This window comes from Artemia sp. Qi Xiang Cuo, chromosome 5 (assembly GCF_049724085.1).
Source record: "Artemia sp. Qi Xiang Cuo chromosome 5, ASM4972408v1, whole genome shotgun sequence".
In the NCBI taxonomy this organism is placed as follows: Eukaryota; Metazoa; Arthropoda; class Branchiopoda; order Anostraca; family Artemiidae; genus Artemia; species Artemia sp. Qi Xiang Cuo.
In genome coordinates, this window is record NC_142798.1 from 43,234,734 (window position 1) to 43,254,151 (window position 19,418).

Sequence of the window (19,418 nt, forward strand, 5' to 3'; positions counted from 1 at the left end):
ACCCCCACGCCACCTGAAGACTAGAGCATCATTTGTGGTTTTTGACTTGAAAATTCTTTTTAATTTTTGTTTGATTTGGTTCTAATACGAATCTACTTTTCCCTGATTTATATATATATATATATATATATATATATATATATATATATATATATATATATATATATATATATATATATATATATATATGTATATATATATATATATATATATATATATATATATATATATATATATATATATATATATATATATATATATATATATATATATATATATATATGTATATATATATTGTTACTCGAGAAAGTTGGAGTAACCAGCCTATGTAATTATTCCAACAACGAAAGTCCCTTGTATCCCAGCTTTTGCTTATTCTGAAAGCTAAGATTAATTCAACCAGGACTATGGAAGCTGAGAAACAAAATTTAGTAAGGGAATCGTTGAAGGCATTAGTAGGGTAATGACAAAATTGTTTTGCTTTTACAAAATAATGCTAGTGGCAACAAATCATACAGTTAGCTTGCGTTTGTTTATGATTCTTTTCTCGTTGCTTCGATGCGATTTGAACTAAAAATTAAACTAATTACAAGATCTATCCCGTATTTATCTTTTCAACTTTTAATTGTTGCCTCGACAGTCTTTCACGAAACCCCCTGAAGTCCGATTGTGCCTAAAAACTAACTTCTCTTACTACCACAAAGATTATATATTTAAAAAGGAGAAACACTACTATTCTACCTCAAAATGTGTCAACTATAGAGGCCCTTGAACAAAGCTTAGCCTATTATACTCCTAAAAGTTGTTACAAGTAAACATAGACCAACTAATAATTCATGACTCAATTGGCCCCACTTAATTTGTGTCGCTTAAATATCCAAAGCATACAAAATTATGTCCATATATTTATCAAATACCCACTGCTTTTAATATTTTGTTTATTCAACAACAGCTTAATGATCTAATTGGTTTTTCAGCAGTAACCAAAATTGTAAGATATTGTCACTGCAAAACCAGAGGAAAACAATCTGGGGGCTTGCTAAATCCCCAAGCCATCTTTAGGCCAGTGTGATTCGCTATAGATCGAGTGAGTATGTTTTTGCTCTTCAATCTATGAAGTTGTTGTTATACAATGATAATTTTCTGCATGATATTAGAAATCTTGATTGTCTAAACAAGTATATACAAGCTAACTCATTTCCAAACTCATTTTTTCGAAATGTAATACCCATAGTCTTAGTTGGCAGCTGATTGAGGATCTCAGCTGTGTTTAACTCATAGCTATCTGATTTTCGTACGATTGAAAAGGATACCCCTTGGAAAAAATTAATAGAAGCTTAGATTATTAAATTAGCCCAAATTTAGGATTATTGAGTCAAAAGCAGTGATGAAGTCAACGAGCACCCAGATTTTCTCTCTCTGGCGTTTCAATGTATGCTCCAAATCTGTCTTGGGCTGAATACCTAGTCGGAGCAGCCCCTCCCGAGACCTGTAGGTCCTGTTGTTCCGTAAAAAGAGTTTCAGAATTTCTTGAGCAGCATAAAAACAAATATTTTGCTGCTAAATCAATTAGAGATTCATCTGTCATGTATGCAATCTGCCTTATTGGTTTTTTAAAGACAGAGATGATAATAGATCATCTCCAGTTCACTGGTACATGTTCTTTTTCCCAAACTTCAAATATCATCCGGAAGAGCTCCTGGATGGCTGAGAGGAAAACCTTGGTATAATTGAAGTGGTATTGAGTTTTGTAGTTCTTCAGGAGTAGCAAGATCCCACTAGTTTCATCAGTCTTCGGTAAATCCAATCGATTTGCGGAGTTACCATGGGAAATCAGGATAATTGATGACTGTGACCCAGATTTGAGTGCAACACGAGCAAGTTATTTCAGATATTGTAAGCGTCTCTTATATTTGCCAAAATTCGTTAGAATCTATTTCAATATTAAAACGAAGATACAATTAATATTCTAAAAAGTTTGATAGTTAAACATAAGTTGGTCCCAAATGTTTTTAAATCATTGGTCATTTTCCCCACAGTCCAGTTTAGTGTATTAATATTAGTTGTGTAATCTTCTAGTATGTTCCCGCTTTTAGCGGATAAAACAAGTTGCAGCAGTTATAAGTACAGTCCTTTCTATTTCTTAGGTCAAATATACTCACTTTAACACCGCTACATACAACTTACCGAGTAGTGTAAAAAAGGAACTTTACAATGGGAATTCATAATGTGGGTTTTTCTTTACAGCTAAGTAATGTGAATTAATGGAACAAGGTACGCGGCTTAGTAATTCACTGATATACAAGTAGAACAGAATAAATTTCAATAGAATATATCCATACTTCAAAACCACTTCTGAAAGATCAGAGAATCTTATCTCTTGAAAAAAGAAAGGTAGATAGACAGAAAAAGAGTCAGCGTTGCCAGTCAACTTTTTCAGTTTTGTACAAGGTTTGATGATGAAAGGTTAAGTTAAGTTGGGTTAAGTTAAGTTTTTAACCCATTTCTGAGGTTTATAACCTAACATAACCTAACTTTAACTTTTTACAATCAAAGCTTGCATAAGACTGAAAAAGCTGATTCGCAAAGATAATTGAATCCAAGCAGAGAGAAAGGAATTTCAGACATTCACTGACGAATTTCGACATATATGTGTGTGTGTGAGTAGAGAGAGAGAGGGAGGGAGGGAACGAGGAATAGAGAGAAAAAGAGGGAGAAAGAGCGTAACAGAAAGAGAGAGAGGAAGAGTGACCAGGGAAAGTGGATATTAAATGAAGACAAACCTAGATACACTTTTTTAAGTATAGTTTATAGCTTAACTTACCTTAGCATTCACTGTAATATTGCCAGCCATAGCAGACTCAATGAATATGTGTGCTATGCTTTTTGAATTAGCCTTCAGTATAGGAATCTTCAGAGTGATTTCTTTCGTAGACAAAGAATCTTCAATGGACGACAAGGAGGAGGCAACTGAAAAACGGAAAGTTTTAAAGGCTTTAGATGCAAAACCATAGAATTATGAGTTATGACATCTTACATCTAGATTATTTATTACATGTTATCTATGTGGTTCAACCATAAATTACCATTTTATTTAAATAGAGTTTTAAAAAAAGAAGAATATTTTCAGGTTCAAAAACATATTGCTCAGTTGAAATAGAGTTTTACCTTTACATGTTGGGATGAGAATAAGGACAACTTCTCCTTCAAGATACCCAACACACCCCTTGGGACAAAAGGTCTTAAATCCGAAAAGCAAACTTTTTAATAATCTACTTCCCGTTGATCAAAGAATTACTATAACGGTTTACTTGAAAAAGAATGTGGAAATTGGTGAACAGGTTATAAAATATTATCAATATATTCCCAGAGGGCAAAGTTTAGTTCAACCCATTTTGGAAGCTTTGAAATGCGCAGCTATAAAACGAGAAATTCTCAAATAATATTTTTAAGCAAGAAAGGGTTGATGTCGTTATTCGGCCAAAGTTAACAATACCAACTCAAACTAACACCTCATTCTTAATTCACTGTAACAGTAATAGGGTCAATTTAATACCAGGAACTGACATTCAAGTGTATTACTCTGCTGCTTCTTCTATATTTTTTTCTTCTTTTTTTATGCTAATCAAAGATTATACAGTACTTAAACAAAACTTACTTCTAACATCGTACCCAACTGGCTGTTTCTCAAGGTGAGAAGATACAAACAGTTCAATTGACTCAATGTCAGCTGATTCATTGTTAATACAGCAAATAGTAATATGATACCAATCTTTACTAAGGGCAGGCTGGTCGTGATTGAATTCTAATGCTACTTTAGCCTTCCTGGGTCTTATTTCTACAGTTGGTTGTGGCATCCCTTCTCCAACATAATATGCATTCCATGGTCGCCTGAAAAAAAAAGAAAAGAAAAAAAACACAACAAAAAGACAAACAGTATGAAGAAAGTACTTCCGCACTAAGCGTAAAAGACAAATCTAAAGAAATCCCTATAACCATTTTTTCGCTATCATCACTATTATGGCAAGATATAAATGTGGTTTTGTTAATCTCAACTTCACCCAACTTCATCCTGCTCTCCCCTGCTCACCCTGCTCTCCGTTGGGGATTTTTTTTCTTTTTTTTTTTGCTGTATAGAGTAGACTAAATAAAACAGATAAAGCATAAACCCACAGTTTGATAAACCAATTTAATGCATCTGCTCAAGAAACGTACGATTTTGTTTGTAATTTCTGTTCTTTTTTTAGCGAGTTGCTGGGATGAATACCTTAAAAGCTAAGAAATTTAACAGCCTTATCTAAAAAAAAAAAAAAAAAAAAAAAAAAAAAAAAAAAAAAAAAAAAAAAACCTTCACACATGAAAATTACGGGTAAAGCAACTAATACATGTCGTTTTGTGGTGACCAATCCATAAGGAAACCTACTACATTCACGTAGCTCATGAGGAGTTTGGAGAGCTTTTATAGATGTACGAAGGCCGTAGATAATCTCAAAGTCGACGAGATGTTGGCTGATGACGGTATACTTATTGCTGAGACTTCCAGATTTATTTCTGGGCTTATAGATAAATTAATTAAATTAATTTGGGAATTAAATTAATTCCCACGAAACATCTATGGATGCCCTTAGCAACACAAATGGCCGAGGAGGAGCTATTTATACATATTTTCTTTTAATTATTATCGAAGGACAGTCTTCGACGTTTTGTATCGACTGCACTTTGTTTGTCTTTCCATTCAGAGCTTTTGCATAGTTTTGTACAAACCAGCTTGGAATAAACTTAATAGCCTTCACTCCAAGTCTTCTGCGATATTGTAAGCAGCTCCAAGTTAGAGACGACCTTGCATTAAAGAGAAACAATTAGAGCCTCCGAAGATATAGATGGCATACCCTATCAGGTACCTATTACCACTTCTAGCCTTCCAACAGCTACAGAATTGTTCAACAAGGACACACTTTTTATTTAAGTTAACATCTCAAATTGAATTCTGTTTTCTTAATATCAAAAATTTACGCAGCGAACAGAGTAAAACCGATTACCTACAAAGATTTTACAGACAAAATGCATACCTTGGAGCGTTTAGCTCAGGGCTAATTTTCAAGGGGCTAAATTCTTCAGCTTGGAAACCTTCACTATGAAAAAGAACATAGCGACCACTCAAGTTTCCCATAAACGTAGATACAGAAAGAATCTAAAAGAAAAAGGATTTAACTCACACATTTAAGCCGTTATAAAATTGAATTGAAATAAAATACGGCAGAGCTATTCGCGACCCTCGTACCCACACTTTATATGTGAAATAGGTGGTAACATTTAATCCAGGAGTTCTTCACGTCCAGTCACTTTGCCAAGCTGCTTCGAATGGCACATACCTGAAAAATCTTCAAAAACTGAGGCAGCACAGAAGTTGTGCCTAAGTAAAGAGCCATTTATGGATACGCCGACGATTTGTTACTTATTAGTCGGTCTAAAGTTGGTTTAGTACAGAGTATTAACAAGGCAAGTTCCTCTTTCGAAAAAACGGGTTTATCTCTAAATATCGCTAAATGTGAATATTTGTCGTTTACGTTACGTATGGGGGATTTAAATTGCCTTTTTTTTGCTACACCCCGTATTCCTAGTCTCAGGTGGCTCTGAGGCAGAAAACTGCATCTGACATTAAAAATAAATTAAAAATAGGTTAGGCTAAGAGAGTTGCAAATCATGGTTGTTTTTATGGGCGCAGTCTCGTGAAGTTTCATTAGACATTTGTAATCATGCTAAACTTTTTGTGTCAGGTCTCAACTCTTTGCTTCGAGAAAGTGAATGATCTAGTGCCTTTTAAAGAGTCGACGGTCTCTTAAAGAGTGGATAGCAGCCTCTTGGGTCGTTCTCGAATACCGGCGGCCGCGTAACCCAAAAGACATTCAAGCAAAATTTTGAGATAGTAATTTGTTGAAAAGAGTCACATGATTCAACATATATGTCACCAAGGATTATGGGACCCCGTAGGGCCTATGGAAAGGTCGTAATTAATGTGAATGACTAATTGTTTTAAACATGGGCTGAATATGAAAAAGGGGGACTTGTTCCATGTCAGATGTGCGATTGGCTTGAAACTTTCAGGGATGTTCTCTGGGTTAAAAGGCTAAAATATTTTTTGAGATGGGAGAGGGGGTAGGGGCCCAGAACTGGGCCAAACGACGTTTTATTCCTTGTCTGTCTAAAACTTACAACTCTATGTCCTCGAGCCACGAGGAAATTACTGACAAAAATTCCCGGGTATAGACCCCATCTTCCCAAAGAATGGGGCCCAAAAAAGGTCAAAAAACTTTTCTTTTTCCCGTAAAATGTATATCCTGAAGTACTTGGGCTGAGGGAACCCCAACACAGGAGGATAAACAGAAAAAAAACGTTCCAAAAAGAGGACAAAAAACTTTATTTCTCTTGCCCCATCTCATGGAAGTGTGATCATGGGAACCAGGGAGGGAACTCATGCAAGTAGAAATTCGAGGTTTTAATGGACTTCCAAAAGTGTTTTGAGAGCAATCAATCTCCCTTCAGTAACCTTTTACCTCCAGTGTTGGAAGGGGTCAAGTGGATCTCAAGTTTTTACTTGGGGAGAGGCAGGAGTAGATCAAAACAGTATGTTACTAGATGCTCGAAATAGTATATCTGAAATCAAATGCAGTTTCCCAAATTGCTACAAGATTCTTACGTTATTCGTAGCCAAGAATTTTATTTTTAAGTTGAACGGAACGCATACACTATACAGGTTCAGTTGGATTTTGAAATTGATAGTCAACAGATTGTTGCAACATCTGAATTGTAATTTTGTAGAATTTCGTTTTCTTTTGCTATTTTTAGATACATTTTCTTAATATTTAATACACATTATTGAACGTCTGACAGATTAAAGAAAATACAATCTTTTTTCGGAAAATCCCCCCCCCAAAAAAAAAAACCTTCTATTGAGACAAAATTTAGCTATAGACTATGTACAAGGTTGGGGAATTGAAGATTGAAACGGAAATGATCCCAAAAATATGATTTATAAAAAAATTTTATGTTATTGCCTATAGGTGGCAGGGGGATAGGGGCTATCATTTTTAAATGATAATACCTCATTTTTTAAAAAATTTAAAGCAGGGATGCCAAAAAGCTAATTATTTTTTTCATTTAAAGCGGAGACGGAAGACAATGATATCAAATTCTATGGGAAACCATAGACATATTTTGGTATACCCAGGGCCCTCCATTGGGACTTGTTCATTGTCTGGTTATTTTTGGATTTCTCATAGGCTACTGGCCTAATTTGACTTCTGTGTATGGTCCCTTTTAGTCAGATTCCATGGATGTTATTGAATAGCGCACGGCAAATCTATTGCCTATTAATTTCACTATTATGTAAGGGTTCTGAAACACCACAGCCATTTCATTTCTACCAGATTGCTACTTCTCTTGATGAATAACGAAGAAGACCAGCGTCCAGCCAGCAACTTGCGAAGTTTTTAACTCATGAATAGTCCCGAATCTGTTGTAAATTCTAGCTGAGATTTAAGAAAGATTGATGAAAACATTGATGTTTGCGGTAAATATTGATCGCGCCGGCGGCGCGCCGCCGACATATCACCGGCAGCGACGCGAAAAAAACATCGGCGGCGCGCCGCCGTCCTTCACTTATCGGCGCGGCACTGGGATCTAATGCTAACTACGCGACTTTCTTTTGTTTTATTATATCTTCTTAATAGACCGGTATTAAATTCATCATTTTTCTTTGTTTTAATTGTTGGATTTTCACCTGCTTTTGCAGCAGCTTTAAAAGTACTTACAAACTCACTATCTTGTGTAAATGAAGCAATTGTTTGCGTTTTATGTTTATACCAGAACATATTTGTGGCTGTGCTTCTTGAATAATCACCAGGGAATTCTAATTGATTTGTAATGGTTGTTGATATACCAACATAATCAATAGATTGAATTGCTTTACCATTAATGGTATATTCAGCATTTCTAAACAAATTAAACCCATAATTTGTTAAAGTAGCCATATCTTCAGGACTCATATTCTTCCCATCAGCTAATGTTTATTTTTATTTTTGCATGAATACTGCTATCACCGGGAAGGATCCAAGATTCTAAATCTTTTGTAATAAAGTTAAAATTAGATAATTCTGAAACATTATCATTTGTTTCTTTAATTTATATGAACTCATATTTCGTTGTCGAATCATCAACAATAAGTTTTTCGAATATTTGCCAATAAGGAGCAACAACTTTAACCTCCATTTATATAGAGAAGAAATTTATTAAAATAAGTTTATTTTAAAATTTTTAATCCCCGACCTGTAATCGACGTATTAATCAAATCTCGACCTCTACTACTTATATACTTATTATTAGTTCTGATAGCATCTTTTATCGATTCTTTATTTTTACATACATCCTCTAGTTATTTTCTAGTTATTTATATTGCTAATGAAAGATTTTAAACCGAACTGGCCATCAATGACAAAAAACATAAAAGAGACAAAAAACTCAATGAAAACAACAAAACGAGACTGCGGATCAGTAGCGACAATTGTGTTTTATTAATATTACTGGTGGTTTTCTTTGTTTTTAGTTTATTTTGTTTTTTTATCTTTGTTTCTTTTATCTTTGTGCCTCGTTCACATTCAGACGAAATATCCGCGTCGTTTTAGTTTTTATCTTTTCTTTCTACTGGCTGCAGTCTCGTTTTGTTGTTTTTTATTGAGGTTTTTCTATCTTTGTTGTTTTTTTTTTATCTAAATTAATGATGTATGAATTTCATTATGAATACATGATACCAAAATATAATGAAAGTATTGATTTATGCTACATGGATACGGATACTTTTATTTATGATATTCAAACAGAGGGTTTTTAAGAAGATATTAAAGCTGACCTTCAAGAAAAATTCGATACTTCGGATTATAAAAAAGATAACCTTTATAACTTCCCTGTAGTAAAAAAAAGTGATAGGTATGATGAACGATGAGTTATCTGGAACAATAATGTCAGAGTCTGTAGGCTTAAGATCAAAAGTATACACTTATTTAAAAGAGGGTGACAATGAAACCAAAGCAAAGAAAAAATTAAAAGGTATTAAAACTAACATCGTCAAAGATAAAATAACATTACAGAATTATAAAGATGTATTATTCGGAAAAAGTGGAAAGCTTATCAGAAACCCAGCATACCTTAAGAGCAAATAAACATAGAATGTTCTTAGAAAAACATAAAAAAGGCTCTAGACCCTAGTCACACTAAAAGAAAGGTTTTGAAAAATAAAGTAAACACGGTACACTGGGGAATAAATCCTATAATCAAGTTAGTTAGTTATATATTTAAGTTAGTTAGGAAGTTGAGTAAGTTAGGAAGTTAAGTTAGTTAGGTAGCTAAGTTAGTTAGGTAGTTAGGTTAGTTAGTTAGGTATTTAGGTTAGTTAGGTAGTTGAAATCGTAAGGTTAAGTACCTTATCTATTAAAATTTTATATGAAGTAAATGAATCAAATAGTAGCGCCTATTAAAGTGTACGACTTTAAACCTTCGAATAATCAATCGTACAATAAACATTCAATAGCACCTCAATGGCCTCTTCGATTATTGATTTGCGAAAATTCGGGTAGTGGTAAAAACCAATTTACTTTTAAACTTAATATTTGATTTTTATATTTCAATAAAATTTATTTATATGCTAAACATCTCGAAGAAGACAAATATCAAGACCCAATTCAAACTATAAACTGTTTAGAAGAAAAAAGGACAGAATATATTGTTTGCAAGTAATGATAAAAACAATATCATAGAATTAGATGACTTAGACCCTAATTATACGAATTTAGTTATCTTTGACGATTTTGTAACAGAAAAGGATCAGAAAAACATTGAATATTTGTTTATGAGAGGTAGAACATGAATTGCATCGATAGTATATATTTCTCAAAGCTATTTTGATACCCCTAAAATCATACGATTAAATTGTAATTATTTTGCATTTTTAAAATATTCTAATCCAAGCGAAATCAATAGAATCAGACAGAATCATGCATCTGACTTAAAAAAGATAAATTTCTTAACTATTGTAATCATGCTACAAAGGGTCGTGGATTTTTTACTTGTTGATCTGAAAACAAATGAAGAATCTTTAAAATACAGAAAGAACTTTGACATACGATTTCGAAATAATAAAATTGTTTAATCAATTTATTTGCATAATAAATGAATAAATTTGGGAGTTTAGGAAATAAACCAGTAAAGATAGCAGCGAAACTAGATTACTCGATGATAATGATAATCTTGATTTACATCGTAAGCGCTTAATTATTTTAGGTGATGCAAAATTAGACAATGATGTTATTACTTTACAAAATGTGAAAATTGTTTTAAACAATTTCACGGGTGAAACTGGTAACCAATAAATTCTTATAAATCAAGATTTAAGTAAGGATATTAATAGATTAACTGAAATTTACCAATTACCTCATAATATGTTGACTAGAGTCGATGGTGAAGGATTATTAGTAAAAAAAAAAACACTTTAAAATAACAAAAGAAGATGTAAATGTGGAAACCAGGAGAATTGAAAATATTGTAAACCCAGAAAACGGTACAGATGTAGTTAATATTGCAACATTAAACGATTTAAAACAAGAAATTATTGAAAAAAAAAATCCTAAATCACAGTTTATAGAAATAGATAATTCTATAAACTGTGTCCTAAATATACTGAAATTAAGCGAAGATATTAGCAAATAGGCCTATTCTAAAATTTATCAATCACCTGACCATATATTGACTAGAGTTGAGGATAAAGGATTATTAGCAAAAAATACCTTAAAAGTAACAAAAGAAGATATTAGTGCAGAAAATAGAAGAATTTGAAATGTTGCAAACCCAAAAAATGGTGCAGATGCAGTTATTCTTCAACACTATTGGTATACTCGAAGGAATTTATGCAGTTATCTGGACGTTTAGACAATATAGAAAATGTTATAATAAATACATTTGAAAAGATCCCGATGAATCATTTCAAAAGAGAATGAAAGGAAGGTTGAAATAAAATAAATCATATTAGGTTTTTACAATATATAATAACTGATTCATAAATGGCAAATTTTATTGAGTATACAATTTATCTATCCCCTTTTAAAAAGGAAAAAAAGAATGCTTTAAGGCAAAACGAAAATGTCAAACTCGTGTAAGTCACTGCAGAAAAAAATGATAGAGAACCTTTTCAATTTCTTTTAAGCCAAAGGCAAGTGAATAATATAGAAAAATTTAAGAAAGAAAATAAAGGATGTGATATTGATGTTTCGTACAAACAGCTGGTTCAAAATGGAGAATTTTTCCGTTTTTAATACCTTTAGCTCTTGCGCTTGGAAAAGCTGCTGTAACAAGTGGTGCTGCAGCCTTAGGAGCGTATGCAGGAAAAAAAAATTGTTGATAAAATTACTTGGGAAAATCGGTGGAGCTTTAAGACTTCCTGGGACACGGAAAATCGTTGGAATGGGAAACGTTGAGGTTCCTAAGAAAGTTGCAAGACCTAAAAAACTTGTTGAAAACGTTGAAGTACTTAAAAGACGTGGAGGACCTAAAAAACTTGTTGATACCGCAGTTTCACCCCCTTATCCAAAAAACAAGAAGTGCGTAAAAAAGAAAAACTCAAATGATATCCTTAATAAATATTAATATAACTGCTGAATTAAACCACATTCCTTACTTTAGAGGTGTATCAGGGCTAGTGCCCTGAGGGTTGTGGGGGAGTATCCTCCTCAAAAACCTATTTTCTATCTGGAAATCAACTACGCTGAACAAAATGGCTATCTCAAAATTTTGATTGGGTGTGTTTGGGGAAATGGTGGGCGTGGAAGGCGTGTTAGTTGCCTTCCAATCACTTTCGACTACTAAAAAGGGCACTAGCCACTCCAATTCGAATCGAATGAGCCCTAGTCGAAGTTTCTACGACAACTCCTTCGATATGAAGTGCCCTGGTATGAAAAAAAAACAATAATACATTGTGCCAACATCGTTCTTTACTTAGGCAGCGCGACTGCGCTGCCTATGATACCTTACCAAACAAAATCAATAAAAAAGAACGCGGTATAATTAATTATGATTTAAGTGGATCACCTGGAACTCATTGGACTCGTTATTTCAATGATCCTAAATATCAATTTGTAGAATTCTTTGATTCGTTGGGTATTCCACAAGGAAATGAAATAGTACATTTTTTAAAGACTTCAAATAAACCAATTGCTTATCATTCTATTCCAATAAAAATTTAAGTGATGTCAATTGTGGACATTTATGTCTAGAGTATATTAAACAGAGATTCAGGGGAGTGGATCCCCAGAATTTTATCTAAATTTTATTCCTTAATATAAATTGAAGAATTATTATAGCAACAATTATTTGTTTATCGTAGCAATTGTAAATATTATGGAAATGTTAGTAATACTTTCTTAGTATCTAAATTTATATTTAGTGCTTCAGGTTTATCTGCCTTCGCTATGTTACCCCTTATTCTTTTAAGTCTTGGCACAGTTCTGATTGAAATACTTGAAAAATATATAAGAATAGCAGAAAGAAAGGCCTGGACTTTAAAGTCCAATACCGTATTCTTTGCCTTTTTTTACGTTTTATCTACCACTAATATTGCTTCCAAAGCTACGGGTATCAAGTCAAAAATTTCAGTGAAAGTTGAAACAGTGTTGAACTAAACCAAAACACACTATGTGCATGCAGGTTGTCAAAAGCACGTATCAGCAATGCGATAGGAAATGTTCACGGAAATAAGTTAAATCTTTCGGCGTGTGTTTAGGGGGATATCGAAAAAAAATGTTATGTGCATACTGCTACTGATACTACTTCTACTGACACAGAAAATATTGGTACTACTGAAGCTAAAGGTCATGAGGTGAAGCTTTCAGGGAATGGTTAGGGGGATGTTCAACTAAAGCCAAACTCACTATGAGCACTTGAGATTGTCAAAAGGATGTACCCTTAATATCTCAGGAACTCCTTAGATTATTAAGTTAAAAACTTTCAGGGTAAGTCGAGGCAAATTTTGAACTAACCAAAAGGCAGTATGTGCATAATACTACTACATAATACTACTAGTGAGGCTAATGGTATTAAGATGAAATTTTCATGGAATATTTAAAGAGAGTTTCAACTAAATCATAACAAACTATATGCATACAGGCTTTCAAAAGGGCATAGAAGCAATATCTTAGGAACAGCTAAGAGTATTAAGTTGAAACCTTCAGGGTATATTGTGAAGGTTGTTGAACTAACCAAAAGGCACTATATGGACGAACCGCTATTGCTACTATTACGACTGCTACAACTACTACTTCTACTAAGGCTAAAGGTGTTAAGGTGAAACTCTCAGGAAACATTTAGGGAGATGTTGAACTAAATCAACAGGTTACCAAAAGGATGTGTGAGCAATTTCTCAGGAACAGCTTGGAGTATTCAGTTGAAACTTTCAGGGCGTATTGAGAGGGATGTTGAACTAACCAAAAGACACTCTGTGCATACTGCTAAGCTACTGCTGCAGCTACTTCTGCTATTATTACTACTGGTACTACAACTACTACTACTGATGATAAGGGTAGAAAAGCGAAACTTTCAGGGAATGTTTAGGAGGATGTTGAACTAAATAAAAACACACTCTGCGCATACAGGTTGTCAAAATGCCGTATCAGCAACATAGTAGGAATAGTCTAGGGTATTAAGATGAAACTTTCAGAGCATATTAAGGAAAATGTTGAACTAGGCAAAAAGCAAAATAAGCATATTTCTACTACTACTCCTACGACAGGTACTACTACTACTACTAGAGCTACTACTGCAACTGCTACTACTAACACTGCAACAACTACTACTACGACGACTACTGAAGCTAAGGGTAGCATAGTGAAACTTTTAGGGAATGTTGAAAAGAATAGTGAATGGGCGAACGGGGGTTATTAAAAGAGCGTAATAGCAATAATATCTCAGGAAGAGCTTTGAGTTTTAAGCTTTCTATGCATGTATGACACTTTCTGACACTTTCTATGACACTTTCTATGCATGTTGAGGAGGATCTTGAACGGACCAAAAGGTTCTATATGCAAACTACTACTACTACTACTACTTCTAATGCTACTACTAATACTACTGCTAAGTCATGGTTGAGCTTTTTTTTTCTCAGTGGTGAAAATTTCTACCATTTTAGGCCAAAACACGAAAATTTTGGACCGACTGGAAGGAGAGTTCAACAAAAGGAAATTTCTGATCCCCAATCAATGCATAATTATCGAGCAGATATATACAGACTTTTCTCAGCCCTAAAAATACCTTCCGTTCAAAAATTAACGGGTAGCATAGTGAAACTTTTAGGGAATGTTGAAAAGAATAGTGAACGGGCGAACGGGGGTTATTAAAAGGGCGTAATAGCAATAATATCTCAGGAAGAGCTTTGAGTTTTAAGCTGACACTTTCTATGCATGTTGAGGAGGATCTTGAACGGACCAAAACGTTCTATATGCAAACTACTATTACTACTACTACTACTTCTAATGCTACTACTAATACTACTGCTAAGTCATGGTTGAGCTTTTTTTTCTCAGTGGTGAAAGTTTCTACCATTTTAGGCCAAAACACGAAAATTTTGGACCGACTGGAAGGAAAGTTCAACAAAAGGAAATTTCTGATCCCCAATAAATGCATAATTATCGAGCAGATATATACAGACTTTTCTCAGCCCTAAATATACCTTTCGTTCAAAAATTAACGATTATTACAGATGATGTTGGTAGTAACACTAACATTATTCTTTACTGAATAATTGCACACCATCTATTGGAGGGATGTTTAGTGGATCTTTTTTGGGGGAAAGAGGGAGCGTCTAAAACCTCAGAAAAAGCTTTCCTAGGCCCAAATTTTCCAACTTATCGTGAAAGGTCTTTCATATCAAGACAAAAGAGAGGGGCGGGGGAAGGTTAGCCGTAAATATCTCCTCATCTACAATAATTTACTTCTACTGAGCCTTCAATACTGATTCAGAGGAAAAATCAGCTCCCTCTCCCTGCTTAATTGTTTTCGGCCTGAAATAAAAGCACACTCGTATCCTACCTGTAAAGAGTTGGAAGGAGCGGGCAGGGGTATTTCCCTGGAGTAATATGCATTTAATGGCTCACCCTCCTTTTTTTTATTTAACATGTCCTGAAATCCGTAGAACATAATGCTTAGGTGCTCTTTCACTGACCCCTTTCTTAGAGAAAAAAAAATCGGTAAGAGTGCATGGGAGATTAACCCTTCCTTATATTTTAAGCGATTTAGACACCTGCTGAGTAGGATAACTGTTGCCAGTTCTCTGGTTACGAAACTCTGACCAAATTCTTGAAAAAGCTGTTATGGTTTTGGCCTTCAAGAACAGCAGTACATTCATGGACTGAGGTCAGCAAAAATTTTCTGACGAGAAGAAAGAATTAAAGAATGGTTTAGCATAATGAGCAGACTGGTATATAGCGGCCTCCGATGTTTTCCGTCCAGAAGAACACGTTTTTTTTTTTTTTTTTTTTTTTTTTTTTTTTTTTTTCTTGAAGATAGTACATCTTATCATCTAATAGTACTTTTCTACCGATAAAATACCGAATTTCATTTTAGTGAAGTGTCAACCTTCGGTTACTATTATTGTAGCATGTCACAAAATAGTTTACACTTGGTCCACAAGGAGACATTTGGGATTTCAAAAATTGTCAGATATCTAATCACGAACGTCATAGAGTGGATTACACCATTGTTTCCCATTATCCAAAGCTGTGATACAGTACCGCTATTACCAGCACTAATAAAACAGCAACAAATTATACAGTCCTCTATTAAAAATTTACCATATTTTGAAAATTTTCAGAAATACATCAGCTACTGGCTCCTGCCTCTGAATTAAACCTGGCAACAAAACTGGAATCCAAGTTTTTTTGTTGTTTTTTTTTTACTGGGAAATAAAACAAAAATATGTTCTAAGATAAAAAAAGAAAAAAAACGAATACAGACTGAGAAAGTAAACCTAATTAAAAAATTAAGCAAATACTTACTGAAAACCCAATACCAACATCTGCTGGACTACAATGGATTAAAAACGTTAATCTGACTTCCTTTTGACCAGTATTTATCACGACAGGCTCACTCGTTTGACAAATTTCTGAGTACATAGGATTTGACAAAGTAACAGCCACTCGTGAAACTGTTAACGGAATGAAAGTTAAATTCCTGCAAAAATGAAACCACAAGTAAGTCTTATAGCCTATATTCATAAACTAGACTGATTGAGTTAAAATTTTCTCCAAGATTCAGCATACAGCCTTAGTTTTATCTTTCTTATGAAGTTAGTAAACTGATTCCTGCTAATTTTCAGGCAAAGAGTCTATGTATATTGACCATCTCCATGATCTGGGGTTATATGCATTCTTCATACCATTTTAGGAATAAAGAAATTTGATCCTATCCTGGTTTATAGACAAACAAGTGAAGGAATGGCCAATTTTGCTCCAAAAACACACACACCCACAAAATAGAATAAATTTACCAATAGTATTTGCCTATGCCGGTGAATCCCAGCCCATTTCAAATCTCTTGCTCTGAAGAAGATAGTGCGACGTTACACGACGGGTAATTGAAGACTGAAGCCATTTTAGCATTTTTAATTGCACGGTGAGTAGCTTAAATAAAATGGTTCCGAATTGTTGTACGTAGTTTTGATTAGATTACCATGTTTTGTCTCATGGCTCGGAAATTGATTGATAATTTAATTTTTTTTGGGGGGGGAGGATACTTTTTGCGGCCCTTTCAAAAGAGTTATCTAAAGCTCTTTGATTAGTCTTTGCTATACATCCGTAAAAGCAGAAGAAAATATATAGAAAAATCGTAGATGCACGAAATGTTACAAAAAAGTGCCGAAAATGTTCGAATTTGGATTGAAAGTAGAAAGCAATAATATTTTCTGAAACATATTGTTAAAAGACAATCCAACGAAAAAAGAAAAAAGAAAGAAAGAAAGACAGAGTAAGCAGACATTAACGGCTTATATAAAGTTTTGGTACCTAACATAACAGACTAATTTTAACTATATTTCGCACACCGATTCCCGAACAACAACTTTTTTGTATATCAAGAATAATTTCTGAGATAAGTACTTTAAGGAGTTTTCTATTATTTAGACTGAGAAAACAGGAGTTTAAATATTACCAAAAATTTAATTTCTGGGACTTTTCCCTTTTTCTTTCGCTATGCACACCCCTTAGCCGCTTCTGGGTCTAACAATATGGGTCTAAACAATATTTTCGTTAAGAGCTATATAGCCATAAAGCTAAGAGCTAAAAAGTCAAAATTGTGTATTAAGAACTAACTTATCTCAGTTTCCTTTTTAATTCTTATCAAATTTCAGAAATATATAAAACTGTCTTATTAAGCTACAAAATGTTATTGTTTCACTTCAAAAAAAGATAAAAGTTAGCCAACGAATAAATAATTTTACAACTGAAATAAAATAAAAATCTATTAATAACGAATAGAACTTCAACTATTACTGAATTTTTAATTAGACTTATAAAAGCCCCCATTTAATCTTCCACATCATCATGTAATGTTTGATAAATAAAAATAATTCACAGATGCCTTGGACTGTTACGAAGTTTAAGGTGAATCACAGAACTAAATCAATTATCTATAAGCTCCGAAGGGTCTTTATTTTAATTAATTAGAAAAACTTTCCAAAAATTATTTTTTTCAAAGAAAAGTAATGGCCATTTTAAAATTAAGATAACCAGATAAAAATACATGTTAAAATTCAAACTAAAAACGACCAGAAATTACTATTAAAGAATAAATGAAACCCAAAACGAACAGAAATTAAATAAACAATCATAGCAAAAACAAACAACAAGTAATAATATAAATGAATAAATAGATCTTAAAGTGAGTAATGCTTAGATTGAGTATGAAAATCAAGCTTAAAACGAAAAAAAATGTTCCTATTGAAGTATAAATGAAACTACAAACAAGCAGAAATTAAATAAAAAATCAATACAAACAAACATACAATAGATATTAATGTAAATTAATAATTAAATCTTAAAACGAGTAAAACTTAAATTGAATATGCAAATCAAGCTTAAAACGAAGAAAAATCACTACAACCAAGAGTTTGGGTATGACCTCCTTCTCTCACTGTAGATGTCTAAGACCTACTGCGTCATTGGCGCTTTGCTGAAAACCAATTTTATGACAAATATTTTCTTTTGTACTTAATATTGGAAATAAACATTAAAATTATAGTAACATTTTGAACTGATGAGCTTTCAGCAATTAATATCAGTATACATCTAATATTAAAGTTGTTAAAGACGAATATAGTTTCACTACCAACAAGTGTTTGGATACTGCCTCCTTAACTAACTGTAAATAAAAACCAAAAGCCTACTGCATCATTGGCGCTTAACTGAAAACGAATGATATTACAATATATTCTTTTCCAGTTCTTACAGCATTGAAAATAAAAATAAAATTACTGTGAAATACATTTTGGAACTGATGGATCTTTCAACAATTAATATCATTATACTTCAAATATTCAATTTGATGTTGTTTATACTTTCCAAGACTGTTCAAGACGCATATAGTTTTCAGTAAAGTGCCAATGACACAGTAGGTTTTAGACTTTTACATTGAGAGAAGGAGGTCATACCAAAACTCTTGTTTGTAGTGATTTTTGTTCATTTCAAGATTGATTTGCATAATCAATTTAATTTTCGCTCGTTTTAAAATTTGTTGATTCATGTACATTAATGTCTATTGTAGGTTTCTTTGCACTGATTGTTTGTTTTACTTCTGTTCGTCTTAAGTTTCATTTATACTTCAATGGGAAATTTTTTTTTCGTTTCAATCTTGATATTAATATTCCACCTAAGCATTACTTGCTTTAAGATCTATTAATTCATTTATATTATTACTTGTAGTATGTTTTAGCTATGATTGTTTATTTAATTTCTGTTCGTTTTGGGTTTCCTTTATTCTTTAATAGTAATTTCTGGTCGTTTTGAGTTTGAATTTTAAAAGGTATTTGTATATGCTGAGCTTAAGTTTAAAATAGCCTTTACTTTTCTTTGAAAGACTTATGTTTCGGAAAGTTTTCTGTAATTAATTTTCTTTCGTTCGTGGTAGAAAAAAACTTCAATTTTTTAAAATTTCCTCAATTCAAAATCAAATTAAAAAAAAAAAGTCAAATGTTAATCAAAATGAAAAAACTGGTATCATAATAACAATATCATAGTAAAAAAATGGGTTTTTGTCAACCTCTAATTTTTTATTACCTGATGTTTGAACTATTTTTAACAAAATGGATATCTCAAAATTTTTATCGTATGGGT

General features: G+C 33.0%; 1 protein-coding gene across 3 annotated transcripts in view; it reads right to left on the minus strand.

Annotated features, from left to right (window-relative positions):
* Positions 1–19,418, minus strand: part of LOC148952162 (trafficking protein particle complex subunit 11-like) — a 249,466-nt gene that overhangs the window by 159,521 nt on the left and 70,527 nt on the right. For all 3 annotated transcript variants that reach the window (XM_089089622.1, XM_089089620.1, XM_089089619.1), the window contains 4 exons: positions 16,089–16,263; positions 5,070–5,191; positions 3,659–3,891; positions 2,825–2,970 (listed from right to left, as the gene is read on the minus strand). In XM_089089622.1, the coding sequence (XP_088945748.1) occupies positions 2,825–2,970; positions 3,659–3,891; positions 5,070–5,191; positions 16,089–16,263 (676 nt within the window). The remainder of the gene's footprint in view (positions 1–2,824; positions 2,971–3,658; positions 3,892–5,069; positions 5,192–16,088; positions 16,264–19,418) is intronic.